Source organism: Brienomyrus brachyistius, chromosome 1, assembly GCF_023856365.1.
Source record: "Brienomyrus brachyistius isolate T26 chromosome 1, BBRACH_0.4, whole genome shotgun sequence".
Lineage (NCBI taxonomy): Eukaryota > Metazoa > Chordata > Actinopteri > Osteoglossiformes > Mormyridae > Brienomyrus > Brienomyrus brachyistius.
In genome coordinates, this window is record NC_064533.1 from 7,788,668 (window position 1) to 7,816,137 (window position 27,470).

At 47.6% G+C, this 27,470-nt stretch overlaps 2 protein-coding genes and 2 long non-coding RNA genes across 12 annotated transcripts in view; 2 read left to right on the forward strand and 2 right to left on the reverse strand.

Moving 5' to 3' along the window:
* The first annotated feature begins 2,613 nt into the window (after positions 1-2,613).
* On the forward strand, positions 2,614-6,545 carry LOC125731187 (class E basic helix-loop-helix protein 41-like). The gene is made up of 5 exons (XM_049005863.1): positions 2,614-3,204; positions 3,295-3,358; positions 3,501-3,608; positions 3,725-3,836; positions 4,008-6,545. Exons 1-5 carry the CDS (start codon positions 3,143-3,145, stop codon positions 4,943-4,945), a joined length of 1,284 nt encoding a protein of 427 aa, XP_048861820.1. The 5' UTR covers positions 2,614-3,142; the 3' UTR covers positions 4,946-6,545.
* On the reverse strand, positions 6,543-8,097 carry LOC125731219 (uncharacterized). Its single transcript, XR_007391505.1, has 2 exons — positions 7,938-8,097; positions 6,543-6,872 (listed from the first exon to the last, which is right to left on the reverse strand). It is a non-coding gene; the product is annotated as an uncharacterized LOC125731219 (long non-coding RNA).
* The window catches only part of LOC125731230 (uncharacterized), a 28,979-nt gene continuing 9,347 nt past the window's right edge, over positions 7,839-27,470 (forward strand). Inside the window, exons 1-2 of one of the 7 annotated variants that reach the window (XR_007391522.1) lie at positions 7,839-7,896; positions 13,279-27,300. This is a non-coding gene — a long non-coding RNA (uncharacterized LOC125731230). Of the gene's footprint in view, positions 7,897-13,278; positions 27,301-27,470 lie in introns of those variants that run through there. The other 6 variants (XR_007391540.1, XR_007391528.1, XR_007391546.1 and 3 more) reach the window with 6 other exon arrangements.
* On the reverse strand, positions 9,408-14,664 carry LOC125731150 (ras association domain-containing protein 8-like). 3 transcript variants are annotated; one of them, XM_049005861.1, is made up of 4 exons: positions 14,525-14,664; positions 13,368-14,314; positions 11,725-11,863; positions 9,408-10,843 (listed from the first exon to the last, which is right to left on the reverse strand). In XM_049005861.1, exons 1-4 carry the CDS (start codon positions 14,640-14,642, stop codon positions 10,716-10,718), a joined length of 1,332 nt encoding a protein of 443 aa, XP_048861818.1. In that variant the 5' UTR covers positions 14,643-14,664; the 3' UTR covers positions 9,408-10,715. The 3 variants fall into 3 exon arrangements, with proteins under 3 accessions (XP_048861818.1, XP_048861817.1, XP_048861819.1); XM_049005860.1 differs by having other exon boundaries at positions 11,725-11,866; XM_049005862.1 differs by lacking the exon at positions 11,725-11,863.

Below are 27,470 nucleotides of genomic sequence, written 5' to 3' on the forward strand. Positions count from 1 at the left end.
GGGTATGTAATATAGTACTTACTTGGCACCAGATAATACAATTACTGTCCAGGCGAGTTTCTCAGGTCTCGCTGTCCATGGGGGAAGCCCCTTGTGACTGTCATACAGCGGCTAATTGGACTGTTTTTCTCAGGCTGTTTACAGACAGATGGGTGCCAGAGACCTCGCTGTTTTTCACAGGGGTGGGTCTCGTGAATCCCTTGCTCGACTGCAGCTCGGGATGGTCCGGGACCTTCCTGGGACACGCCAGCCAGAGGCAAGGGTGACGGTGCTTGGGTGTGACCAAGCCGTAGTCGGCGGTCCGGCCCAGACGGTGGGAGGAACGCGTCTCCATAGAGCTTCATTAGTGAAGGGGCTGAAAGTCTATGCTGTGAACAAACTCAACCTGGGACGCAGCTTTAAGGTCTGGGGCACCTGTAATGACATCACTAATGACCCGACTATGAGGCTGCAGCAGCAGTGACAAATGACTAAGCTACAGACCAGCTTATCGCCAAAGCTACATACAGAAGCTGTACTCATATAGTGCTTTTCCACTGCCACCAAGAACCAAGCCGTACCGCCAAGTGACGGTTTTCCATTGCGAATTATCTGAACCGTACCCAAGCTGAAAGCATGACCAAACCGAGCTGGCTGCATCACCACCATCTGATTGGTCGAAATGCTCGCAGACACTGGTGGTTTGTGTCGATATGTGTGGATCATCTGAAGAAAAAAAAACCACGTACTATATATTATTCATTACCAGTACTATCACACATCGTGATGTACTGATGCATTCCCGATTGCGTTCCTGATAACTTGGAACTTGAAGTACTATAAAACGGCTGAACGGAATGGATTCATAATGCAAATTTATGCAAGCTAATGCTAATTCTGCTAGCGTTTGATGCTAATATAAGACAGTGATTCTCACTTGCTAGTGGAAATTTGCGCACAGTAAATCATGTGCACCGTGTGAACAGTAAATAATTGTCTCTTCAGTTTTAAATCACTGCCGCTCCCCAAACCCGCCAACGCCTTCCCCGAGCCGACTCTTCTGCAGTGGAAAATCAAAGCGAGCTGGAACTGGGCAGCACCTGGTGTCTCTTCACGGTATGATTTGGGTTCGAGGCGATTCCTGTATGCCAGGGGAAAAGTGTGGTTGGTACTGAACCGGCATCCTGTGCATGGCGTCACCTGCCCTGCGCGTCCCGAGTTGGTTCCAGGCCTGACGTGATCCCAGACAGGCAAAGTGGGTCCTGAAAATGAGCTAATGTCAGAATTACTCACATCCGCATGGTCTCCTTTCCAGACAGCTGCATGGCGATTATTGGGGGAGTGGATCTCTGCTGAGTTGTTGATTCTGCAGCTTGGCTAAGACTCTTCAGTTCACTAGGATAGATGTAAAGGAGCAGAGGAGGGTGCTTTGTATGAAGACTCAAACCCTGCATGTCTTAATCTAGCAGTTTGCATACTAATGCAACATTGTGCATAGCAAACTCAGCAATGGTAATTACCCAAAATCAGGTTCAAATCTCACTAACTGCATCTTAAATACCTACTTCATTTTTTTCCCTCCAAATTTAATGGGAACAAAACCGCAGAAAGGTTTCATTACATCCAAGAATTAAGGACGAGATTTTAATAAATAAAATCGGAAATTAACAGAAGAACCGAAGTTACGTTACACGACCCATGATAAGGTATTGCTGCGTGATCTAATAAATGTCGTGATTACACTTGGAGGAACCACGTGATTTATTTTCAGCGACGTGACCTACGAGTATGAGCCAATCATTCTGAAAGCCGGATAGTTGCCATTTTGAAATCGGATTAAGTTGTTGTCGTGTTTGGTTCCAGCAGCAGACACTAGTTTATCCAAATTCATATTGCCATAGCTGAAGGTCGTAGGTCACCAAACGATCCCAAACTCATCCCTCCAGCCTCTTAATCCATCCGTCGGAAATGCGTACAAACACAGAATGCATTTACGTCAGTGTTATGTCAGAAAGGACTAGAAGTGACATGGGTGTTTTGGCCGTCAGTATTTATTGGGAGGTTATGGAATATCGAGGAACAATATAAAAATGTAGGGGGGGGGGGGAGCTGATGGCAACATGAATGTATCATCATACCCAAATATACAAATACTGTAAAAAAAAAAAAAAGTGACGGTTTGTAAATCGGTTTGCGTAAAGGCGTTTGTTATGGCATTAATTGAATCTTAATTGTAAAATGTAGTTGTCTGTCCAATGCATAAGTAAGGCACTGGTATTGTTACATTATCAGTGGTATTCGTGACGCTTAAATATTGCAGTAGATCTTTGTAATTAAAAGCTTGCCTTTGCCTAGATAAAGTCGTTTGATTTTATTGACATAGGCCTACTAATTTAATTATCTTCTAAGCGATTAGAAACAACTTCAAAATAAAGTAACATCCACACTTTATTTTTAATATGTGTTCCCCGCTGAGTACCCCACCAACTTGATCCACTGTATTTTATTAAAACTAAAATCTCCCCCCAAAAACATCATTGGTCGCCACGAGCTCAATTTTACCCAATGAGAATAAGTCCGTCCTATATTTGCCATGTGCAGCACATGTTTCCGCACGCAGTGTTTCCTGGTGCCATGGTTACCTCCGCACAGGCTGGCATCGGGCGGGCAGGGAAGGGTTAAGGAGGAGTAGCCCGCCAGCGCGATAGCGGAGGAAAAGCAGCATATCGCGGAGGAGCCGTCCGCTCCTGCCCTGGCACATTTACGTCCATGTGGTCTTCGTGGAGGGAGGAGGGCTTTGGGGACGTATATTTGGGTAAAACTTTTAATGCGGGAATACAGTTTTGCTTCTGTTCGGGAGGGCATTCCTCGTTCACAACTTCAACATCGGGGACTGACTGAGGGGAATAAACAGCCACGAGATTTAATTAGGCCGTAATTGCGCTTCTGCTCGCTGGTGCATTTTACACGTGAGCTGGAAGCTGGTCGGAGACGCGCGTGCGCCGTGCGCGCGGAAAGCTGGCTCCAAAGTGTCAGCGGAGGAAAGTGGATATATCACTTTAAAGTGCAACTGAGCCGGACGTGTGTCTGCGGTGCGACGCCTCGATCGGCCCTGGAATATTAATAATAAAAATCAGAAAAAGCACTTGGAAACAGGGAAGTTATGGACGACAGAATATCACGTCTGCCGGACAGACAATCGCTGGATCAGGCAGATTTCCTCGGGCAAGTTATTTTTTATTGCATGACATTCGTGAAAATTCATATTTTTTCCGGTGGCATCTATCGTTAAATGTTTTTTTTCCCCAATAACAGGGTGGAATATTCATCTCTCTACATGTGCAAATCAAAACGAGTGGTGAAGAGGGAGGACGCCAAGGTAAGTGAAAGTTTTGTCCGGTACATTACAAAGAATGTGACACACGAGATTTTAAAAGCGAGGGTTATTTTAGAATAATCATTGTGTCCCCCCCCCCCCCCCAGATATACACACCAATGCTTCTAACCGTTTCTGTCAACAGGACGCCTATAAGTTGCCACACAGGCTGATTGAGAAGAAGAGACGAGATAGGATTAATGAGTGTATTGGGCAGCTGAAAGATTTGTTACCGGAACACCTGAAACTGACGGCAAGTTTCCTCTCCGTTCGGTTCCAGTTCCGTGGTGCAGGGCTATCATTTTAAAAATCACTGTTTATTCAAAGTTCACAGTGTTACCTGATGATGTGTGTTTGTGTCTTGCATAGACGCTTGGGCATTTGGAGAAGGCTGTGGTTCTGGAATTGACGCTGAAACATGTAAACGCCTTGACCGCGATCACCGAGCAGCAGCACAAGAAGATTATCGCTTTGGAGAGCGGTGAGTGGCATCATGGCTCCTGTCAGGCTGAACTGAACTTGACTTAATCGCGACCATTAATCGATGCAAATAATGCACGCGATCTTCGGCAGTACTTAGTATGACACGGAGATGTTTTTTTTTCTTTCGAACATTTGAAATCTGATAAATTTCTGAATGCTCTTTTCGTAGGTGATCGATCGACAAAATCGTGTGTCCAGGCTGATCTAGATGCATTCCATTCGGGCTTTCAAACTTGTGCCAAAGAAGTGCTGCAGTTCCTGAACAGGTCCGAGAACTGGACTGCCCGGGACCAGAGATGCACTCAGCTAATCAACCACCTCCAGAAAGTTTGCGCTCAGCTCCTTCCCAGCGCCCAGCTGCTATCCCAGCAGCTCCTGGCCAGTAAAAGCGCCACCGTAGCTCATGGTCAGAAAGCGGAAACGCAGGCGAACTGTGTTCCCGTTATCCAGAGGACTCATATCGGGGAACTGAACGAAAACGACACGGACACCGACAGCGGCTATGGAGGAGATGTGGAGAAATATGAATGGAAGGCCGACCTAGACTGTAACGGAGCAAAGGCGGTCGGACCCCAGCCGGTTAAAATTAAGCAAGAGTACGGGGACGAGCCCCGAGCCAAGAGAGCGAAACTGGACCCCAATGACTTTGCGATGTTTAAATCTGATTCGCCCGGCAGACCCGATGTGTCTGTTTTAAACTCATTGATGGGACTAGGCGGTGTACCTTTCGGACAACAAGCGTCTTTCTGCATGCCTTTCTATTTTCTTAACCCATCAGCGGCTGCGTCTTACATGCCTTTTGTGGACAAGTCCAATTTGGAAAAATATCTGCTGTCCGCCACGGCAGCGGTGACAAACCCCTTCCCGCTGCTGTACCCCGGACTCCCCGCGCAGGCGGTGGCGGCTGCAGCCGCAGCCTTCCCGGGCATGTCGCCAGCGCTTTCTGTAGGTAAAACCTTCGGGCTCACATCTCTCTCCCAAAATACCGACAACCAAGCCCCCAACCTGGAAACGCCGATCGAGGCGGAGGCAGCTTCACCTGTAGAGAGTCAGATCATGGAATCTCCATACGGTGAATCCAAGAAGACTGAAGCAGACGAGTCCTAAATCACTCAATGCCCACATTTTATCCCCATATATTTTTCAAAACGCTTTTTTTCAGTTAAGTGGTGAGTCTTTATTTTTATGATAGTTTTAGCTGAGGAAGATGACACGGTAATGTTATTTTAATAGAAAAATGAGAATAACTTTGTTCAAAATAACACTGCAGTTAGCAGGACATTAATTTTATTCTGTTGAAGTGCCATGTTTACAATTTATAGATTTACCATATAATGTAACAACTGACTGATAAATATTTAAGTCTGTATCATAACTGTCAAAGAATGTTTGATCTAAGGGCAAAGTTTTTCAACATAAGACCAAAATTACTTTTGGTTTGATTAGTGTATCTAGCGCAGATGAGCGCTTGCGTAGAGTACGGCGGGTCACGTGTCTGATACTAAGACGTGGGAAAGGTACATGGGCACCTTAGTGGAAATTTGATACTGAATGTAACTTATTTTTAATGAATATGGAAGTATATATAAATATATTAATTATCAGATTCCAGGTGTTTGCTTTTTGCAAGGTAAAGTGCACTTGTTCATGGTTTTCAAAGACGATCTTTTTACACCATTGCCTGTCCCTGTTATAATCCAGACAGGAATATATTTTCCTATTTAGATTAATTAAACTACGAGACAGACATTTCATTGACAAACATGCGTGTGTGCAATGGTGGCACTGCAGCCATACTATTTAACATACAATGCATGTTTCTGAGATGTGGAAGACATTGAAATGTTGACTACAAGTGCAGACTGGCAAATAGTGTGAGATACAAGAACCGGAGATGCTTTGTTCAGCTCTGGGATCTGTGAGACCCGTTACCAAATAGCGGTCTAATAGGCGGTGTAGCGGTAAAGTTCCCGGATGAATACTACCTTCAGTTCTGACTGCGCTCCAAGCTCCTAATTTGAACGTGATGTATTACTATAGTTTAGTTTCTATGTTAACAATTGTGAATTGTTGCAATTTATTAACGGAGCATATATTTTTGGCGTGCACGCATATTTAATGTATCGATTAATATGTTTATCAATAGCGCCAGCTTTAAAACGGAACGATACCTGTTCTTTGATGTGTCAGGCTTCCAGTTACCAAATTCATACGCCGTCACGCTCACAACACTTACGTGTGGAATATGGGCATGAGCGACCAGGAATGTTGAGTCTTTAAATAATGGCTGATTCGGGACTGAACACCAGACTTCTGCCTAGAGGTCTTTGGTAAAGTGTTTATACTGACTGTAATCAGGATCTGGCACGGCCGCACGAGTGGCTTCACAGAATGTTCTGGAAGAGACGACAATCTCACAATAAACTTATCCTGTAAATAGTCAAAGATATGTATATTTCTTTGTTTTTTTTTAAATATCCAGTGCTGCTCATTGGTGCTTGCCTCAAAAGCTGAATTTTTAATGGTCTGTTGCCAAACGTAGTAGCTTGTATGTGTACATAGTTTGCAAACACAATGAAGTAAATGTCTATTGTAGTTATAAACTATGAGTTTTTAACAAATTTCATTAAGTGTGTAGTTTTTGTTAGGTTCTTTAGGCAAAAACTGTCTTATTTTAAAAAGCCACAAAATAAATAATAGAACAGATGTTTTAAGTCTCATTCTTTATTAACTAATCGATTAAACGTCGCGTTCTTGCTAATAATACTCGTAGGCTATTTGCAGAATTCCTTCCGGCTGCCTCACAGGACACAGAATGCCTGTTGGTGGCTCCACGAAAGGAAAGCAAGGGCTTTTATCCAAAGATTAATCATGAAAATATTGCCATAAATAAAGTGGAGCCTCATTAACCCTGGGATAAGGTGATGTGCATCCTTCCCAGTACTCTGCCACAGACGGATCCCAGGCTGGGTGATCCGCAGATCGGCCATGCCACGCGCAAGCAGGTGGGCGGAGAGGTCATCCTACTTTGTGCCTGCAAAACAAGCAAATGTTCACTTAAAAATGTGCACATTAAAAAAGTCAAGACAATTAATATATAGGGCGAAATTCGACTAAGCAGTTAGGAATAGCTTTGAGCAGAAATTGATATGCTATTTTCAAACGGACTTGGCTACCAAACTAGACACTGCAGTGTTCAGATCTTCCAGAGAGCTTCATCCAGAAAAATCTATTCCCTGCACACGATGTCCGCCTCCGGGGTTACGTCAACTCGTCTCATTAGGAAAATACTATGTAATATTATAGCCTAATATCGGCACTAATGTGGCTGAGGTTGTCAAAGTGAAGCATTATAACTTACCCAGCTGTAGAACGTAGATTAATTGTAATAATGCTACTGGTATATAACCTATATATGCAGATGTGTTATGTAACTATGGCGAGCGATGCATACATACATTGCAAGCAGGCGCGTAGGAATGGGGGGAGATAGAGGGAACGTGAACCCCACGATATTTAACTTGGCTCCATTCCCCCCCCCCTATAAATAGACTCTTGCCTTTATATTATTAAGTACCCCCTCCCCATTATCAAACTGTCTTCTACAACATTGATTGCATAGGTTTTATTCACATCGTCATGACGGTGCTGTTTTACCGCTTATTCGTTAAGAGATAAAAATGCGCAATTTATTACTTCCGCGATCATCCCAAGTGCTGTTAGATTAAAAATCAGTTAATAAGACGAATTATTTAAATGAATGTGCCCGACTCCGGAAACGCGGACTTTCACCCGACCTAAACCCCCATATACGCTCATCGTTACCAGACTTATGCGCCGTGTTAATTATTAAACTGGCGGTACATGCACGCAGCCCCGGCCGAACCACGTCAGCTCCCCTGCCCTTCGCCCGGGTTCATGGCGGCAGAGCCGCGCTAGACGGTGACGTAACTAATCTCCTGTCCCGGAGGGGGGGGGTCGAGGGTCACCGCAAGATCATCACATGCGTCTGCACAGGACACGCAGCCACCCATGTGCAGCAGACAGCCATGCCGCAGGTAGGAGCCGAGAGAAAGGCGGTGTTGGAGGGCAGCTTTACCTGACGCTCTGCATCGCTGAGCCATTATCCGTATTTTCGGGAAAAGTCGCGACGCGCATCTTGCGTGACTGTGAATTCAGCGAGTTTCATTTTTTCCCCTCTGCGCACTGCCACTATCGGGCAAACCGGAGCCGATTCGCTTTGACTGCGCAGCGTCGCCACGGCGGCGCGCGGTTACATAACCGGCATCGTGCACGTGCTGCCCTCGAGCTGCTCGATGAAAAACGTGACCGGCGGATCCAGGGAGAGCAGGCAGCCATAATCATAAAAATAACCATAAATATCTAAAATGAATACTTTGAGGCATATTATGCATATATCACAGCCAATAATTTCGTTAACAGACTTAAGGGTAATTTTAATGAAACTTTTGTAGAAGGTGTGTTGCAGATATGATGGGTACTCCAAACTGGCCATGTTGTGGCTCTGTCACCGATATGTTGCATCTAGATACTCGTCTCTCAGGGACTATATTTCTACGCCCGAATTGTGAGTTTTATTTACCCCGTTGAGTGTCAGGTAATCACAGTATATATGGTCCTAGGCCTACACTGTTAGTGATATACCTTGGGAAATAAGCAGTTGAAAGTAAAAAAAGGTTACATTGTCAAATTAATCTCGAGATTTATTATATATGCCGAAGAAACTGTCTTTTCAAATATCATCAGGTTATCTTGTCTGTCTTCGGGTATTGGTTCGAGAAATATAAAATTAGGTAATGGCGTCATCTGCTGGGCAAAGCCATTTATTAGAAGTCAGTTTCAGTTTATATTTGGCTTTGTGTTCTGTTTGGGTCATTGAGCTTCTGTCTCAACTCGCAATTATGAACTCGTATAGGCCTAGTTCACATTCAAATGGGTCAATTGACGACAGGGAGGTTAAAGACCGATGTTTGTACTGTGAATGTTTGAATCTGTTGTACCCTTCAGTCAGGCAACCCAAGCTGTTCCTGTGAAACATGTAGGTCCATAAATGGGGGGAGATCAAGTTTCTTTGGAAAAAACGTTCATTGAGAAATTACAGAATAACATTGATGCGAAGCCCAGTACCAAACCCTTGACTTATGAGCAGAAGAGCTAAGAACCATCTCGGGTCCCTAAAAGGACAGTGTTCTTGTAACCAGTGGTGATTTCCAGGTCGATCACTCCCTTCCTCCCTCAGCTGCGTGGTACCAATTTGCTCTGCCACAGTTCTCAGTTCTGCCTTTTGCTTATTTGGAAACCAGGTCAAAGTGTTTTCATAATTTACACAGCGCCATGTGATAGGTGACTGATGTAACCAACCACACGGGGTGAACCTGTATTTTAGCCATTCTGCTAGAGAAAAATGTTTTACAGTGATCAGCTGGGTGATCTTTAATTCCGTATCTCGTGGTACATCAACAGCGCACTTGCGCCACATACAAAACTGAATAACGAAGGATAGCCTATAGATTAGCAAAAGAAAAATGATATTTGTATTTATGTTGAATAATAAAAAAGAAATCTTTATTTAAAACAGTCGAATATAGCAGAAGGAGAAGCGAAGAATACAGGGTTTTCATTATAAGTAGTGCATCAAAGTGTCGAGGAAATGCATAGAGATCAGTGCAGACCGTGTTCCCTGTGGCTCGTGCCGCATGCACGGGGACCCGTCTTTCCTTTAAGTCTTGCTTTTAAAACTTAGAGCCCTAAGAACAGGGATTTAAAGTTGTGGAAAAGCACTTGCTTTTTCAATTGATGCACCGGATGTCAGGCAGTTAAAACATCGTTTTTTTGTATTTTACAAATTGACTCGAATGCACATATTAAAACACTGTACACATATACCTTTTCTACCAGTATTGTGATCTCTGTTGCCATGAGAGACTGAACTGGGAGAAGCTGTTTCCGTTCTCCCCCGCTGCACCGGTCGTAGAAAAGCCCAGACTTTAAAGAAAATGTACTGGTTCTGTGCTGCCCCCTGCTGGCCCAGCCTGGATTTACCTCTATCAGAGATCGAGATGCTCGGGTACTGACAATAATATTCCTGCTTTAGAAAATCAGCGGAGCAAATGTAAAGTAAATATTAACATCCATCGGGAACATAATGTATTCATGCAATCCAACAAAGAAAATTTGGCTTTGTTTAAGAAAAATATATGTAGCAATACCCTCACCATAAAAGCACTAATTTAACAGAAGGGGATTCCATGTGTTTCCAAGAACACCACACTTCACATTAGCTGCAATGTATCAGAGCCAATAGCCTACATTTTGCTAGTTAGATTTACTGATGCTGCATAGTTCTAGAATCTTGAGTGGGGTCAAGTACATTGTTCACAAATAGAATGCAAAACTAAACCAAAGGCTTTTATTACTTGACATTATATCTGTAGGTCATAGTGGATTAAGGCAGATAAGTGGTTTTCTCTAAAATGGTTAATCTACTAGGATCTACATGTGTGAAAAGTCAATTGCTGTAAGTCCTCCAGAGGGACTCGATGCTTCTAAGTCGTGCTGCATGAAATGTAATCGACGCAGTAACATGCAGCTGCCTCGCGGCACTGGGCTCTCACACTCGGTGCATTGGTCTGCGTGTTCTCCATGCCAGACGCGATGGGTATGTGTCAAAACTAGAAATGTCCCTGGGCAGTGTTACCGTCAGATTTAAAAATACAGGGTGTGACTGGTTAGTTCCATCCTTCCCAGAAGACTGAATTGAATTGCTTCATCCAATAAGAAGTCATTTTCCTTCCCGGCATGGACCAATCAGCAAAAGGACTATGGTTCTCCCTGGGGAGGGGCTATGCTCCACAGCTCACACATAGATGCCCTCGTGGCTGAAGCCAGAGGGCAGGTGACCCTCCTGGTCCTGTAGGTTGTTGGTGGATAGAGGTTGAGAGGAGGCTGGACGCTTCAGGGAGCCCCACAGCGAGGTGGCATCATCTGCACACGACAAAGGAGGTGGAGTTAGAGTGGCAAAGAGACCTGGAACCGGAGAGTTGTTGGGTCGAGTCCCAAGAGGGACCTTTGCTTCCTTTCACACATTATCTTAATACCCTAAGCTAGGATGCATTTTAGTGAGAAGCATGCATCTATCCCTAAAATGTCCCTGCATCCCTAAAAACATAGGTGACGTTGCCATGTAGGGGATGGTAAAGATGCTAATGTTCGTTTTTAAATAATAAACAAAACTGAAATGATCAATACCGTTAGATATGGCCCAACATCTCAATTCGTGCAGGCTTTAGAACAGAAAAACTGAGAAACCCGCAAGTGCCTATCTTCACCACTAGGTGTCAGCAGTGGTAGTGTATTTGAGGGAAGTCTAAAAATAGTGTCCAAATCGCGAGGACCCGAAGGCAAATTATCTAGCATTAACGTGTCTTTTACCGCCATCTAATGAGCATCGCAAACAGCGTGATTTAACACTGCGCCTCCCAAAGCGAAATAGATTTCAGTATGTAAAATTCAAGCGTCCTATACGCCTAATGTTTCTTCCGTTTTCATTGTTCCTTTAAGCATAATTATGCGCTATTTGTGCGCTTTACGTGGCCAACAGTGTAGGAGGTACTTCTTCCATTTGTGCAACAGTTCGTTCGTTACATCACATAAATCATTTTTTTAAATGGCCATTTAGACAAAATTGGTTGTTCATATTGCAATAATGCATTATACTAACTACATATAAGTGTGTTATCACCCATGGTTTGTTTTTGTGATTATATCTTGGCTCCACACGTGAACCGGACCCTGCTGCGTTTGTCTGTTGGCGCTGTCAGTCTGACACCGGGGTGGCGAGGTGTGCACCCGGCGGCCGCCTGCACCTGCTCCGGGGCTGACGCGGCCGGGCTCCCCGCTGCTCTCACTGGGCGTAACGCTGACTCTGCTGCCCGTCTGCTGGATGAACTGCTGCAGATTGACCTGCCGTAGCTCCTTGGTCAGCTGCTCCAGCTCCTGCTCCTTCTCCTGCGGGGCGATTCGCGCCCACACGCTTTCATTTTAACAGCTCATGGAGGAGCGGCCGGTGGCCATTGTTGCCACATGGAGAGAAACCATCGCGGTCGTCGCTTGCAAAATTCTGCTTAGCTGGCTACCTCCTCAGTCACGCCGTAAACGGGTATCATTTATTTTGCACAAGGTTGCACTGCAGTGCTGTGGCCCAGCTGAAACTAAAGAAAGTGCATGTCCGGTTTCTCCACTAGATGGCGTCACAGGTTGAACTGAACTTGCCGTTTCTTATTTGTTTTTTTTTTTGCCGCTTTATTGTGGAGGTGACAGTGAGTTCGGGGACATGGTCCTATGGTGTAAAATGTCACGCGCCATTTACCCTACGCCAGCAAAAATTTAAATGTGTTTGAGATACAACTCCGATTTGCTTGCTGGGCTTGGTATAAACATGCATCTGTATAAAAACATTAAGCGTAATATTTTGACCTGTGTAAGCTGCTCTGGCTAAAAAGTTTCTCTTAAGAATATAATGAGAAGTACAGTGAAGTTAACAACATAAATAATATATATATATTTTTAACAATAGAGTCCCAGTCAAACTTTCTGCTAGCAAACAGCAGCAGAGGAAAGTGACACTAGCTGAAAATGCTCCTGAAAAGGACCATTCTGCAGCCCCATCAAACCGGGCTTATTCTCTGTCCCCGTTCGGGCCCCACTGACACCGGGGGGCTTAGGACCTCCATGGATTCTGGTCTCGCTCCCGCTCTTGGTGCGGATAGTTCCACATACCGGGTCTGAGAGAAGCTGAGAATTTTTCCACCAGAAGCATTATTTTGTGAAGCAAATAAATGAAGAGAATTTATCTTAGAGGTCCAAGATGATGATGGCTTGGATCATGTTGTGTCCTTTACATCACACACACACACACACACACACACACACACACACACACACACACACCTGTACTCATTTTGCTGGGGACCATCCATTCACTTCTATGGATAAGGCTCAAATCCCAACATGAAACCTTAACCCCCACCCAGCCCTAATCTTAACCATAAGTAACCAAACAAAATACAAGACTTTTGACATATTTCATTTTTTTGATGGCAAATTTTTGTAAAATTGAGTTTCCCCTTGTAGGGACTGAAAAAAATTGTCCCCACAGCATCAAAATAACACTGTTTTGTGGGGGCATTTAGTCCCTACAATGTAATGTATACATAACACACACACATATGCATACACACTCACACATAGACACACACACACACATCTGTAGTTCTCAAAGTCTTGTTTGTCATTTAGCTGGATTAGGACATGCAATTTTTTCCTGTAGCCCTTTACTAATGTATCCCAGCATGCATCTCACTTGTAGCCATCTGCTGTTTTGAACCTGTTTGTAGCACCCTGCTGTTATGACCCTGTAGGCCTATCACCTGTACTGCCCCCCGCCCCTGTTGGGATGGGCCTTGCCTTCACCCGCATCCCCACCCGCGGTGTGACGGGAGCGGCTCACCTGCAGCCGGCGTGCGGACTGGCCCAGCGATCTCTCCACGGCCCTGCAGCTGCTCTCCAGCCTGGACGCCTGCTGCGTCTGTGCCTCCACTTCAGCCTTCAGCTTGAGTACCCTGACCCGCACCTCCTCCTCGTTCAACTTCTGCATCTCCTGCGTCTCCTGCTGCAGCCGCTCCACCTGCACGCCGGCTTCCATGTCCTGGATGCGGCCCAGTGAGGAGCCCAGCTGCACCTCGCAGTCCTGCGTGCGGTGCAGCAGCTCCTGCAGCCGCTCCCGCAGTTGCCGCTCGTTCTCCTGCTCGATCTGCAGCTCGTTCTCCCAGAACTCGCCCTCGCTGATCTCCACCTCATTCCTCTGCACCTTGCGCTGCATGGCCAGCACCTCCTCCTGCAGCCTGATGAAGGTGCCCACCCCAGCGGCGCCACCGCCGCGCTCCGCCCAGGCACGCAACTCCGACTCACAGCCCCCGATCCTCTGCTCCAGCATCCGCAGCTTCTCCTTCTGCAGCTGCACCAGGTGGGCCAGCTCCCGGGTCGGGCTGATCCGCAGCCCTGACGCCGTGGCGATGCTGTTACTATGGTTCATGAGGTGCTGCTTGGCCTCCGAATCCCTGGACCTCCCAAACATGTCCAAGAAGCCCCGGGCGCCGCTCATGATGGTCACGGATTTGCGCTTGGGCTCCCTGCGTCTGAAGGAGCGCTCAGTGGGCGGGCGGAGCCTGGCCAATGGAGGGAGGCTCTGGCGGTACAGGACGCGCTCCGGGATGTGGGCGGGACCATCGGAGGCAGGCCGCTCGGTCGCCGTGGACCCCGTCCGCCGCAGCACCAGCTGCACGTCGCCGGCATGCGGGCCCCACTGGTTTAGTGAGGCGATGGGGCACTCGAAGGGCGCTAGGGGGCGCTCTATCCCCCGCCATCGCTCCGTCAGTGTGTAACGCCCTGTGCGGCCTGCAGAGGCAGACAGAACAAAGTGACAAGGCCATGATGTTTACCTGTGAATACAGCCATGGCCTGATGGAGGATCACACCAGGCAGGTTTCCCATCATGCAACTGGGCAGGCTGCATGGGTGTCTGAGTGCTACCTACGCTCGTGTGCATATGTCAGGTTTGAAGTACATAAGACCCCCACTCCCTTCAGCTCCCACCCAGCATCTTACCGATGGCCTGTGCCAAAGCAACGACCACCTCCTGGCAAGTGGTGACCTCAGAGACCCCGCAGACGACTCGCTGGACGCCATCCACCCACACCTTTAGCTCCATGCCGTCGAACCTCATTCCTTCATGTCACGTACCGGGAAACCGGGGGAGTCTGGGCTCAGTGCTGTGGGGAGAGGGGAAGATGGGGTCAGAGGTGCCCACCCCCATGACAGATGTGTGGCCTTAACACTGCTTTGCTGTCTGCCTGTGAGGTTTATCTGTGATCACCCTCTTCCTGTCTCGCTGGGCCATCTGGTCCACTAGAAATGCACAGAGAGAGTGATGGAGTCATCCGAGAGGACAAATGGGACACTGGGGGGGGTACGATGTCTGACGCCAGATGGACGGGCACTGGGGACTCTGGAAGACTGGGGGAGACCAGCCTGTACAAGCCCACAGCTTTCATTCCAGAAGAGGAAAAGGAAAGAGAAAATCTTCATAACTGCTAAATACACGCTCACCGAGTATTAAAGACGCTCCCCGGGTTACAAAAGTCCACATTACGATATTTCGACTTTACGATGGGTACTCCAGTTCCATTCTGTTTTTCACTTTCAGCATATTATTCAATAAATTACATAAGATATTCAACACTTTATTGTTAAATAGGCTTTGCGTTTATGATTACGCCCCACTGTAGCCTAATGTAAGCGTTTTACGCATGTGTAAGGCTAGGCTATGACATTTATTAGGTTAGGTGTACTGTATTATAATGCGTTTTCGCTTTACGATATTTTCGCCGTATGAGAGGTTTAGCGGGACGTAAGCCCATCGTAGCTCGGGGAGTGTCGGTATGTGTGTTCTGGAGCGGATTCGCTTATTTGGGGACCCTGGGCTGCAGCCTAGTTTGCCCTATGCATTCCTCCGCTGCCGGGTGTATTTTATAGCAGAGTCATCGCTGCTGATGCTGTTTACAGACACTGTTGAGCTTCATCGCGTCACCTTAAAGCCGGGGAGACGTCCCCTGATTTACACCCGCGGTCGAGCTGGAAGCGGCCCAGATCCACGTGATATACCCACCCGAAATCCAATCAGAGTCCCAGTGATCCAGAGCCTCTCCGTCAGCATGGGGTGTGAAAAAGGCCAGGCGGCCAATCACGCACGCCCCCGGGCCGCCGCGTGTCCCAGGGCTGGGGGAGGGACCCCAGCTGAGCTCACAGAGACACGCAGGCTGGACTCACAGCCTCTTCCCGCGGCTGAGCTGCCATGTTCTTAGCAGCGACGACATGGAGGCCATTGCAGTGGCGGGACTCTCCCGGGACCGCCTGCGTTTAGGCCCAGAAGACCTGTTCTAAAATTCCGATTTGGCAGCACCTGGTGCCTGAGCTCACGGCCACGATCCCAGGAGATCCCCCCCCCCCCCCACCACCACCTATCGTCCTGTTGAGGAGAGCGATCTGAAATGTGTAAATGAACGAAAAATATAAAACGCCAACAAAACCGGAACGACTCCTACCGGGACGCCGCCGCATGTTTTGAAGACTGGAGACCAGTACGTAACCCGGAAGACGCTGACTCACCCATTCGCGTTTCCAAACCGACTGGGGGATGCTGGGTAGCTGCGAGGAACGCCGTCTTGTTAGCGGGGATTCAGGCTGCTCCTTACGCCCGTCTGGCTCTCCAGAAATGCTGGACGTCCCAAGTTTCACGCCGCCACTGAAAGGGGAGAATCGGCGGATCGATTCAGCGTCTGCAGCTGTCACCTCCGCTGACATGCGTCCGGTTTGACCCGAGAAACACAATCCCCCCCAAAAGAACCCGCCTAGATTTATGGCCCTGCCAGAGAGACCCCGAGGGCCCACTGCTGCCCCCCCCCCCCGGCCGTGCTGTCGGCTCCGTGACTAGGCACACGCTGACATCCGAGCCCCTATTTTTGGGCTTTTTAAATAAGCCCACGCGAGGTGTGAGCAGTTGGCCGGTTTAGAGGAATCGAGCCAGGAAGCGGGGGACCAGGTGGCATTCAGGCCCCTCCCTCGTCTCCATGCCACACCCGGGGGGGGGGGGGGGGATTTAATGCCAAGATCCAACCCTGGGCCTCTGACTCATAGACTGTTGCAATTCTGCTGCTGGTATCTCACAGCTAAGTCATATCTGACTGCTCGGGTGGTGGGAGGAGTGTCTCACAGTCCAAAAAATGCTCGTTCTCCTCCACAATCTGCACATTGTATAACAGAGTATCGTGCCGCCACTGGCAGATACACTGGCAGTTACACTGGTGGTTCTAACTAGTTTAGAATTCTTACTAGAGAACCACCTGAGCAGCTTAGCAGTTTAGCGGAGAAATATGTTTGCGTGTTTGCCCAAGTCGTCCCGAGAACAGGACAAGCAAAAAAGCAGAGCTGGAAAATCACAGCCCCCCCAGGACGGCGACCCTCCCTAATGAGTAGATGTGCCGTTCTTGTAAGCGAGCCGTTCCACTGCGCCCGGCTATCCGTCTTCGGTTCTGGGTCCTCGGCGCTCAGACGGTGCTGCCAGCTCATTAGTCAAACCCAGGCGTCTTCATTAACGCCTGTCACCGGTGGCCCGTCGCTCCGGTGCGCCGATTCCTGGGTGTCGCCGTCACCCCCCCCCGATGGGTTTGGCCCGGTCTCCCTCCCGACAGAGTCTTACCCAAAGCTACCCAAACCTGGCACTCACCTGGGGCAAGATGCCCGTTCTCCTCGATAGTCTTGGCAGGAGCCTGGCCGACTCTGGGAGGCACAGTGCAGACACACGCGCAGAGTGACGCACACACGCACATGCACACACAGACCTGTACTCATATCTCCGTAGGGACTTGCCATTCATTTCTGTAGCTATACCTCTAATCCCAGTAATGACAACCTGAACCCCCCCCCCAGCCCTGACCTTAATCATAAGTAACAAAACAAAATACAAGACTTCTGACATTTTTAGTTTTTTGATTGCAGTCACAGGTGGTTATTAAATTGAATTTCCTCTTGTGGGGACCGAAGAAATGGTCTTCACAAAATCAACATGACAAAACAGGTTTTTCCTCACATCGTGGGGACACTTGGTCCCCACAATGTAATATATACCTGGACCACACACATACACACACACACACACCGAGTCACACACGCCATAACCCCAGGGACCTCCCCCAAAGTATAGGCTGCTCTCGGCTTACGGAAAATGTGACTTATCTAAGGTTTTGTGGAAAAGATAACTTCTGTGAGTCTAGAACTTCCTGTAATTACTGTCCCTGCGTAGACACTACAACTCCAAATAGACAGGAAGACAAACAGACACACTAACACACAGAGCCAGTGTGTCGCAGAAAAACGCACACAGTCCAACGCCGAGGCACAGAGACACACACTATGCACCAATGCGTAGGCCAAGCTTCTACTTTTCATATAGGTGACTGATTCTCTCCTACATCCAGAAGCTGTGTGTTCCCTACACCAGAACAGACGGCAAAACTTCCATTCAGACAGTAAGATTTGAGGACGAGAGACCTTCCAGACGCAAGCAGCTCCAGGGGAACAAACCTTCACCTCTACTTTAAACTTAGACCCTGCAGCTTATAGTCAGAGCTTGGTCAGACGATTCTTTTCATTTTTAAGAATGTGAAGGTGTGCTGAAGAATTCCTTGTACTGCGCATTTCAAAATTAACTCCATAACAACAGACGCTTTCTATCCAAGTATCAATGTTCTTAAGTCATGAAATGATTTGCCAAAAAAACTGAATCATCCTTGAGTTAAGTTTTATGAAATAGACACAATATTGGATTCTTTTTTCTTTTTTTTTTTGCATTTGATTTAAAAATAGCTGACGGTTCACATTTGCTGGATTCCTCAGATCACTGATGCATCTGGAAAAAGATAATGCAACCTTTACTCGTGGTGCTATCTGAAGATCTGCTGTCTCCTTGTGGCCCTTCTCTTCCCGAGACAGGAACACTCCCTTTCAACCTGTCCTGCCTCAGCAATGCACACCGAGTGTTACGGCCCAGCATGCATTGCTCTCCTGACAGCAGGAATACCCAGCTTCGCACTCCACAGACATCCATACCTGACAGTCAGCCTCATAATCAGCCTGATTATCAACATATCAACATACTTTAACTGGTAGAGCGTCTTTGACTGGAATGAGCACAAACGTGGTGCTTTGTGATCCATGAATGATAGTAAGCATCACACCTGACTGGCTGTAGCTGTGTTTTACTACATCACCAGCACTTCACATGACCCGCGAAGATGTTTTAAAGAGGCACTTCAGCCCAGTTTCGAAACTGACTATAAGAATTCTGAAAACGAGATCAGAACTCCCGCAGTTTCGCTAAATTAACGCTTCCTTGCGGATCTCTGGCAGCCCTTTCTAAAACTCAGCCTAATGCAAACATGCCACTGCCTGGCCACATCCTCGGAGTCCTGCCCCTATTCAGTCACGGTAGCATCTGCGCTCCTAAAAGTCAGAGTACGAGAAAATGTGAAGTGACTAGAAATGTGCGAGTGCTCTCTCAGGTTTGCTGCGCTTCCCACTTTCCGACGGCAAACATCCAGTCTGTTTCTGTCTCTCTGATGATCAGAGTGAGTAAGATCCAAAAGAGAGTGATACAGGGCTTTCTTACGGCAGAGACCCTGCCGCAGGGCAGCTGTCACTCTAGCAGTACGACTGTCCACTTTCGTCCTTCTTGATTTAGCTCCTTGGTTAAATCTCCAACGAGATTTACCGGTCTGCTGGTAACTTTCGATATTTACAAGAACATCAAACAACACGGAAGCTTCACAATAGTAGAATTATTCCCCCCCCTCCCACTCTAGTACTGCAGGTGGAGGCAAGGTGAGCCCCTCCCTGGGTTAGGGGGGTATATTCAGCAACAAAGTAGGATTAGCAACAAAATAAAATGCTCACCCGTAGAAGGCTGCTGGTTCACCCAAGTTCAGTATTCCGTTTCCAAGAGACTCGGTAGTAGTGATGCTTCTGTTGTTTCTGCACACAAACTGCCTCCCTGCTCCCTTTTCCTTCCTCCGACACACCCCCTCCCCCCCAGCAGATCGCCCTGCCCTCTCCACACACAGACACGCACCGCACACAGAAACGCACACGCACACACAGCTGCCCGATGATGCAAGAGCCTCCCTAATTACTCCCTGTTAGTAGGGTATCAGCCCAGCTCCCTGATGTCCTTCACACAGCTAACCGCCCCCCCCCATGCCCCTCCCCAAGCTGTGCGTGACACATGTACCCGAGGTTCTGTTGATTTCTGAAGCCAGGACATGCCTTCAGCCAGGTTGACTTAAGCGCCCTACAAGCACTTGTATTGATTCATGATGCTGGACGGTTCACTGATGCAACCCAGGGTAAGTACCTGTTGGCCCGTCTCACGGACTAGCGAGGTCTTGCTTGCCCATGAGGGACCGAATGCAGAATGTCGGCTACACTTCGGTTTACCAATACAGTTTTTAGCTTTGGTTTTGCTCACGGGAAGGTTTCGCGAAAGCCGGCCTAATGCATTCTCATTAACCTTGGGCCACAATACTGACGACTCGCTCAATTTTTTTTTCAAGCCAGTTAAGTATGTCAGTCCGCTCACAGACAGTCATAAATGACCGCTTCTAGTAATAAATTATTGTTTCAAGCCAGATAATTATGAGCCTAGTAGGACCAATAAAAAAATCAGCAGAAGCGTGCAGTTCTCTGGACTTTGATTGATCGCCGGTCCTCTAGCGGTGGGGTGGGTTGGCTAGCGGATGAGAAGCGTCCAGCTAAGAGCGAGTGCACAAGTTCCGCGGGCACAGTGGCATTTTGCTGCTAGTCAGTGTTAGCATTTGGGCCTCCTTGGGCTGGGAGTCAAAGAAAGCAAGCCAATCAGCACTAGCTGGGAGTCACTCCCCAAGAGGATTCTGGGAAATCTGTAAGGAGCTCATATCTAGAAATCTCTGTAGTGTTTATGGGTCTAAAATAGTATAAGACTAGTATAGATGTTAGCAGAATAAATATGTTAAACATGAGTTTTATTGTTTGGTGAAGGAGATGTGTGACTCTACATACCGAACTGTAAGTGTGTATAGGGTTAGTGTCCCTCGTTGTTTATCATCACATGCTGACTCTGAGAGTGTACCGACTCTGAATCTTTGTCATTTGGAATATGGAAGTGCTATAATATCTGTTTCAAACCGCGGCCTTGTTAGCAAGGTTTAAAAAAATCTCGACTTTCAAGGGGACGTTTCTCAGTCAGCATCAGATGTGCCAAGTTAAAGTAAGACAGCAAAAGCAGACATCTGTGGAGCTGTGATGTTCTTCAGCATATCATCCAAACCAGGTAGTGTTTATTGCAGTTGTTTGGTTTATGTTTGTCATTGCAGCTCCTAAGTGTAATTACCTCTATACTCAGCCTCAGTCATTACAGAGATACTGGCTGCACTGGATTATAGGAACTGGTAATGAAACCCCACAAGGTCTGCATCTCTCTGCCATGCAGTGGGGGTAAAACCACAGGGACCGGGGTCCCTCTCAGCTTCCGGTTCCTTTGCTAGCCGCTGATGAAAGACCGGACAATAGCTTGGCATCAAACGTTTGCTTGCCATCGACCTCAAGGTCACTTCAGGAAAGCATTTTCATTTCAAGTATAAAACTTAATCACCAAAGCCAGTCTCAAAGAGCCCCTGTGCAGTGAAAGAAAATGAGGGAAAAGTGTTTTTTTTTCCAAAGCTAAATAACGAGACCTGCAACAATTACCACAAAGTAAGTGTCTACTTCAGTTTAGGGATAAGGAGAATTTTTTTTGTATCACATGCTTAGTTGTTTCATTTTTGGCAAATTGAAAAAAAAACAAACGGTGGTATCGCTAGCCAGCAACACGGATAACAGATTTTCCTCAAAAGAAACTTCTCGTCATACATTTAATCCACAACCATTGTTTCTGCCACCCTTATCTCCACCCCCCAGCAAACCGGCGAGGTGACCAGACTCAGTTTGGACACAAACAGGAAACAGATGCAGCGTGAGACAGGAAGGCCAGCGACAGGAAGTAATTCCCCCACCGGCAAACGGACATAAGCACGGGCTGAACAAAGACTCTGTTACCGGGGAACAGAAACAGCTTCACATCTGTGACAGTGATATGGATTGGAGAAGGGGGGTCATTAGTGCCCCCTATCAGCTGTGGTCTATTCTCCCGCTCCGCCGTGACCAGGAAAAACCGTGGGAGTGAGGCTGAGAGGGTCTGCCTGGGAGGTGACACACGCATCACACCCCCACATGGGGACATCGATTAAATCGCTGCAGTGAAAAGTCACATTTTAACGACGGGCGATAATTACTGACCCGTGGCCGCCGGTCATTCAGCAGGTGGGCGGCTCTCTAATGGATGATCAGATAAGATTTCAAGGTCTTGTATCGTGGCCATAAAAAAGCAGATGATTCGTTCAGTTCATTTACTACGGAGACGTTACACATTTGAGGAATCGGGAAGGAGTGGCCTCTTCTGCGTCAGTCAGAATCAAAGCAGGAGGTTTTCTTGGGCGAAATCGCTGAGGCTTTTTTCAGTGAGGGCACAGTGTTTGTCAGATATCCAAAGGTATGAATCAGACTGACTCCCCCCACCCACCCTCCAACTGCCACGGGCAGGCACACGCAGCCTGAGGGGGCGGTCACCCCACGCATGCCTCTGCTGTGCCAGCCCCCCCCCCCCCCCTTCCCCCACGTCGCTAACGCTGTATGCTGGAATGCTATTGGGCGCCTTCCAAGATGGCAGCCGTCGAGTGCGCCGGTGGGAGAGCCTAGGATCATAGCCGTGAAATGTCAGGCTTCTATTCCCAAATACCACTTTGGTAGACTAACGATTCGGCCGTGTCTCCTCAGACGGAAGCGGGTATGGAGCGAGTCCCCTCCTCCTGGCCGGCCGATCGACGCCGCAGAGATTCGGGCAGCTGGTGTCACGTGGCAGCGCCTGGAATCGGAACAGATTTCCTCGTGGAAGCATGAGCCGCGAGAGCATCTGAGAGATGAAGGACCCATCTGCTTCGCTCATGGTGCTTTTTCTCTTTCAGATCCTTTTTGAATGAAATCTCGCTTCTGCCGCACCTGAAGGGAACCCTTCCCTGACAGAGCACCCAACCACAGCCCAACGTTCTCACTCTACATCATAGGTCTTCCCCCACCATCCTTCAGGGCATCCCCAACACGGCCTGGATCTCTCCGCCCTTCAGTGGATCCATCCGTAACTGGCCTGGGATTCTCTCTGCCATCCAGTCGCGCAAACACCGTGGGACCTGCTCCTCTCTCCGTCAGGCGGTGACCTCCGTGAGCTCACGGCTGCATGGAAATCGCATTATCCAATCAGCTCTGGAATAGGATTAAAGAGACGATATTTCCTGGGTACAGGTGAGAGCAGAAAACCATCTGTTAGTTCTGGAGCGAGTTGCATCCCACGCAGGGAGCAGCTTGAGGAGGCCGCCTCCTGCTTGGGGCCTGTGGGCATCAGAACTCCTGCCCCTCAACCGCCAGCAAACATCTGCACCTCTGCTGGTCTCCTACATCCTACAGCAAGGAGAGTACAGCTGCCCCGTCTGGATCTCAGCTAAATTCGGGAACAGAGTGATCCCACTGAGGAGGATCCACTGCGATGGGAGACCAAGGGAGACATAGCTTCAGCATAAGTGATGGAATGAAAGGTCGGTGCTTCTTGTTTCTGTGAACGCAGTGGTGTTTGAGGGCTGCAGGGGCTGTCAGACACAGAGAAAGACAGCATCCTTAGTCCAGAGAGTGCGCCCCACGCTGGTGACCTGGACTCATTATTTCCACCCGCGTTCTTCAGTACCACCTATTTGTGGTGCCCCCCGATGCCCCCACTGATAAGGGGACAGGGTGAATCTGTCCTTTTCTTGAACTGGGTGCATCTGGGTTGTCACAGCGTGCAGTAATTGTACGACGGGGTCAGGTTCCATTACGCCCTTTTAAACCGATCAGCAGAAAGTCCATCGTCACGCATTTGAACTGCTTAGCTGTTGCCGGTGGCTTCAGGGGAAAAAGCACAAGGCCAGCAGATAGTGTAAATGCACTGTGTGCGGCGTAAAAAGTGGAATTCCAGGCTCCTACGTGGTAATGCAACACTATATCGCCGGCGCGGGGGAACTGACAGCGCCATTAATGCATAGCGAGGAAAAGTGCATTACTGCAGGCTGGCGAATGTAGCGGATCCTGATTATTTTGCCGTACAATCCAATAATACAGCTTGCCCATCCCTGAAGGGGGGGGGGGACACTAAGGTGACATTGCAGAGTCTCTAGCTACTTCCCAGAGCAGGAAATACCCCCCAGAAACATCACAACATTAAGCAAAACTCATTTAGCTTCAACCAAGTAAGGGCTCCACTACTGCCTCTAGGGTTAGGGTTGTGTCAACATCTGATTCTCGCACACTGTGACTCTTGAAAAACAAAGTCGACATTATTCCCAACATCCAGGTCTAAAAATATGTGTATTCAGCAGAGCAAAACAATGACAAACAGCAAAGTTGAAGGGAATGGGAGAGATATCGGGATCTAGGTGGGATTATGGGGTCAGGGAAACGGAAAGCAGTAAAACAAGGGCGAGGGGGAGTCAGTGAACAGAAAACCAGAGGAGGGGGTCCCACTCACAAGACAATAAAACCTAACAGCCTGCATCCAAGCACCCAGGGAATGTTTTTCCATTTTAAAATTTAATTAACCTACATTTACTTAATGAAAAATGACATTTGTATTCATTGTTCTTTGTATTGTTTGTGAATCCCATAACAGGACAAAATTAATAATGAACATTTCTATTAATCCGTCCATTAGTTAATTGATCATTTCAAGGTGGAGAATGATGAATCAGCCATTCATGCGCTATAATAAGAAAGACTGTGTTATTCTGTTAAAACACTTACGCATCTGCTTACTTGTGCCATCTGCCATCCTTGCATGCAAATGGTTGGAGAATCAAGAGGCGTCAACCAGAGTAAATTGTTAAACGTGGATGGCGGAGGACTCAATCGGCCGCATCATGGCTGATTTGCCTTGGAACTCGGATGGAATGACGAGAAGCCTGTTCGGAGTTACTCCAGATACCGTGTCAAATAGTGATGTTTCTGTTGACCTACATTTTCGCGCATTCTGATAACGTGCATCGAAAACCTGTTAATGGAAACAGTTAGCTGTCGCGACAAAGTTTTTACATTCACTCGAGTTGGCGTCCGTGGCAAAAAAAGACTTAATGAGCAAAACTGCGACAGAAAGCGAATTTGCTAATTGGTGGATACGCAGAACATTCTTCTGGAGCTGCTAACTCGTGGAAAGCCAGCTCTGTATTACAGCAGGCGACGTGGATCTTAACCTCGGAGGATGATAAATGGCAAAAAAATTTCCCATGTCACCCATTAATGGAAACACACCCTATTTGCAAATTCACTTTATCAGCTTATAGGATATTTGCTTATAATTTGCACAAAAATTGGAATGAAACACAGCTAGTGGCCGCTGCGGCCGCATGTCAGCTGCATGCGATTCCGGCAGAGGAGGCTTTATTTGCAGAAATGCATGTTTTTCAGCATCCTGTTCTGTTTTTAATTTGTTTCTGCCGCAGGACCGCAGCCAGCTGAGAGGTGGCTTGTCACTGTTGCTACCAAGCCTTCCCCGGTTTTTGATTTTATAGGCTAATTTATTACTTCACATGGAACTGTAAGTACCGTCGGTGGCCTCATTTTTCAGGGGAAGTAGGTTTGGCACCCCCATGCATTACAAAGGCCACGATTCACAATCTTTTTAAAAATACACCCTAAAAAAGACCACTGCTTCTATTTTTAAGATTTATCACCTGGTAGCGAGCTCTCGCCTCCCAATGCGTCCATTCCCATTACGAGACTATAGTTAATAAGTCATATAAAATGTGATGAGAACGTAAAAAGAATGTTTCTCCAGTATGTCACGACGGTCTGGTTTGTAAATGGTGGCCAGCCCTATATTTACTGATGTGTTGGGCTTTTCTACTAATAAAAAATGTCAATTAGTCATTGACATACCATCGAAATGTATAACGTAGAGACACTTTCTGGGGAATATCCGTCACGGTGATAAGTAGGGCTGTTTATTTACCTTCAGATAGGACACATTTCAAACAGAATTTACTTCCACTCATGTCTGGAACAGTTCAGTTTTTAACCGCATGTCCTTTACATCATAAAATCACGTTATACCTCTGAATGAAACAACAAGTTTATTTTTTTCAAGTAAACAGTGTAAATTTAGAAGGAGTGTAGGATGAACTGGTGACTGTCTCCCCTATAACCCTGTGTTATGTGAGATGTGAGTTATTGGAAGATGGAAGGACAAATGAATGGATGATATCTACCACAGTCCTTGGACAAGTTGGTCCTTTTCTGTGGTTATTCTCCATCTAAGTACGGGATTGGCATGAGCCCCCCCTCCCCCCACTGTGAGCTGTTTCTCATTACACTACGGCATCACACAGGTGTGACTTGGCAGTAAGGAAAAGACACCAGGAATCTGACTAACCTCTAACCTCTGAACAGCTGCAGATCTTCCTCATATCGATAGCTGCTCATTACCAGTGAATACTCCTTATCACCACCCCACCCCCCCATGTACCTCCCCTCCGGTCAGGAAGAGCCTCAGTTTCTTGTGAGATAAGAATCCAAAGAGTAGCACTCTTACTGCTTACATTTATTTAGCAAATGCTTTTGTCTGAAGCAACGTACGAGTCAGGAAAGCCTTGGGTCAGAGTGCAGGGTCAGCCAGCACCCAGCAGCAATTTGGTTTAAGAGCCTTACCCATGGGCCTGATGGTGATGTCATTACTTCGATGGTGATGTCATTACTCTAACAATGATGTCATTACTCTAACGGTGATGTCATTACTCTAACAATGATGTCATTACTCTAACAATGATGTCATTACTCTGCCTGCCATGGGATGCGATCCACATAGGCACAGATCCCTCACCTACTGGGCTTCACACTGCCCTACACTGCAGACATGGAAAACATCTGCATGATGCGCTTAGTGGCCAAAACCAGCACAACACCTGCCAGAGAGGGGCATTCTCACACAGTAATGAGGTTTTTAACTTCGTTTTTACTCCGGCTACAGAGCTTGGCTATGGGTTCATATACTGCACCCGCCAGATCTCAGCACAAAGCACTGGGGAAATGGATTTCAGAGCAGTGGCCATTGATATGATAACCTGGAAAATGAGCAGTTTTTTTTGGACCAGATGAATGTGGACAACGGTGTCGTCCAAAACAAGCATGGTTATCTGGCAGAAGATATGGAGCTACTGGGCTGATCCAGGCAGCACGGAGCTTCCGGCGGCCTGGTGCCGCGAGATGATGGGCAGTTCGGCAGACGTGGGAACCCCAAAATCACCCCACCAAGCCAAACCCCATAGGCTGCCTGCCATGCTGGGGTCTTTTCTCTGAGAGATGAGGCTGAGGAGCCGGGGGAACCAGAGGGCATATTTCTGGCAACATCGACTCGCATCCTGCACCACAGGCCGCCAAAAGCTTCCCCGTAATGAAATGCTGGTTTCCATGGTGACCAGAAGCGTAAGGAACATGTTTTCCTTTATTTTGCAGCAAGGTGCGGGAGGCTACCCCATATACGAAGAGACACCTGACTCGCAGGCCCCTGGAGGCTTCCGTGATAGAGTTTGACGTGGGATGACTCAGTGAGTGTACGCGCTTCATCCTCAGGACCACGCGGGACTCGCGGGTGATAAATCACCCTCACGGCACAGCTCACAAATGTAAAGAACCTGAATCACTGCTAATTGTTCCAGAGATGCAAATTAACACTGTTGGCACTCGCGAACCAAACTGCTGCCGAATGTCGTGATTGTATATAAAAAGCCTACAGATCAGCCTTACAGGTGTAGTGTGCGCTGAGGATGTGCTTGGCTTCTGCCCCGTCATGTAG

Coding starts and splice junctions, on each gene's coding strand:
- LOC125731150 (XM_049005860.1), bottom strand. CDS start 14,642: ATGAGGTTCGACGGCATGGAGCTAAAGGTGTGGGTGGATGGCGTCCAG. Junction 14,315..14,524: donor TGCTTTGGCACAGGCCATCG/GTAAGATGCTGG, acceptor CTGCCTCTGCAG/GCCGCACAGGGCGTTACACA. Junction 11,867..13,367: donor AGTCCGCACGCCGGCTGCAG/GTGAGCCGCTCC, acceptor ATCGCCCCGCAG/GAGAAGGAGCAGGAGCTGGA.
- LOC125731187 (XM_049005863.1), top strand. CDS start 3,143: ATGGACGACAGAATATCACGTCTGCCGGACAGACAATCGCTGGATCAG. Junction 3,359..3,500: donor TGAAGAGGGAGGACGCCAAG/GTAAGTGAAAGT, acceptor TTCTGTCAACAG/GACGCCTATAAGTTGCCACA. Junction 3,837..4,007: donor GATTATCGCTTTGGAGAGCG/GTGAGTGGCATC, acceptor CTCTTTTCGTAG/GTGATCGATCGACAAAATCG.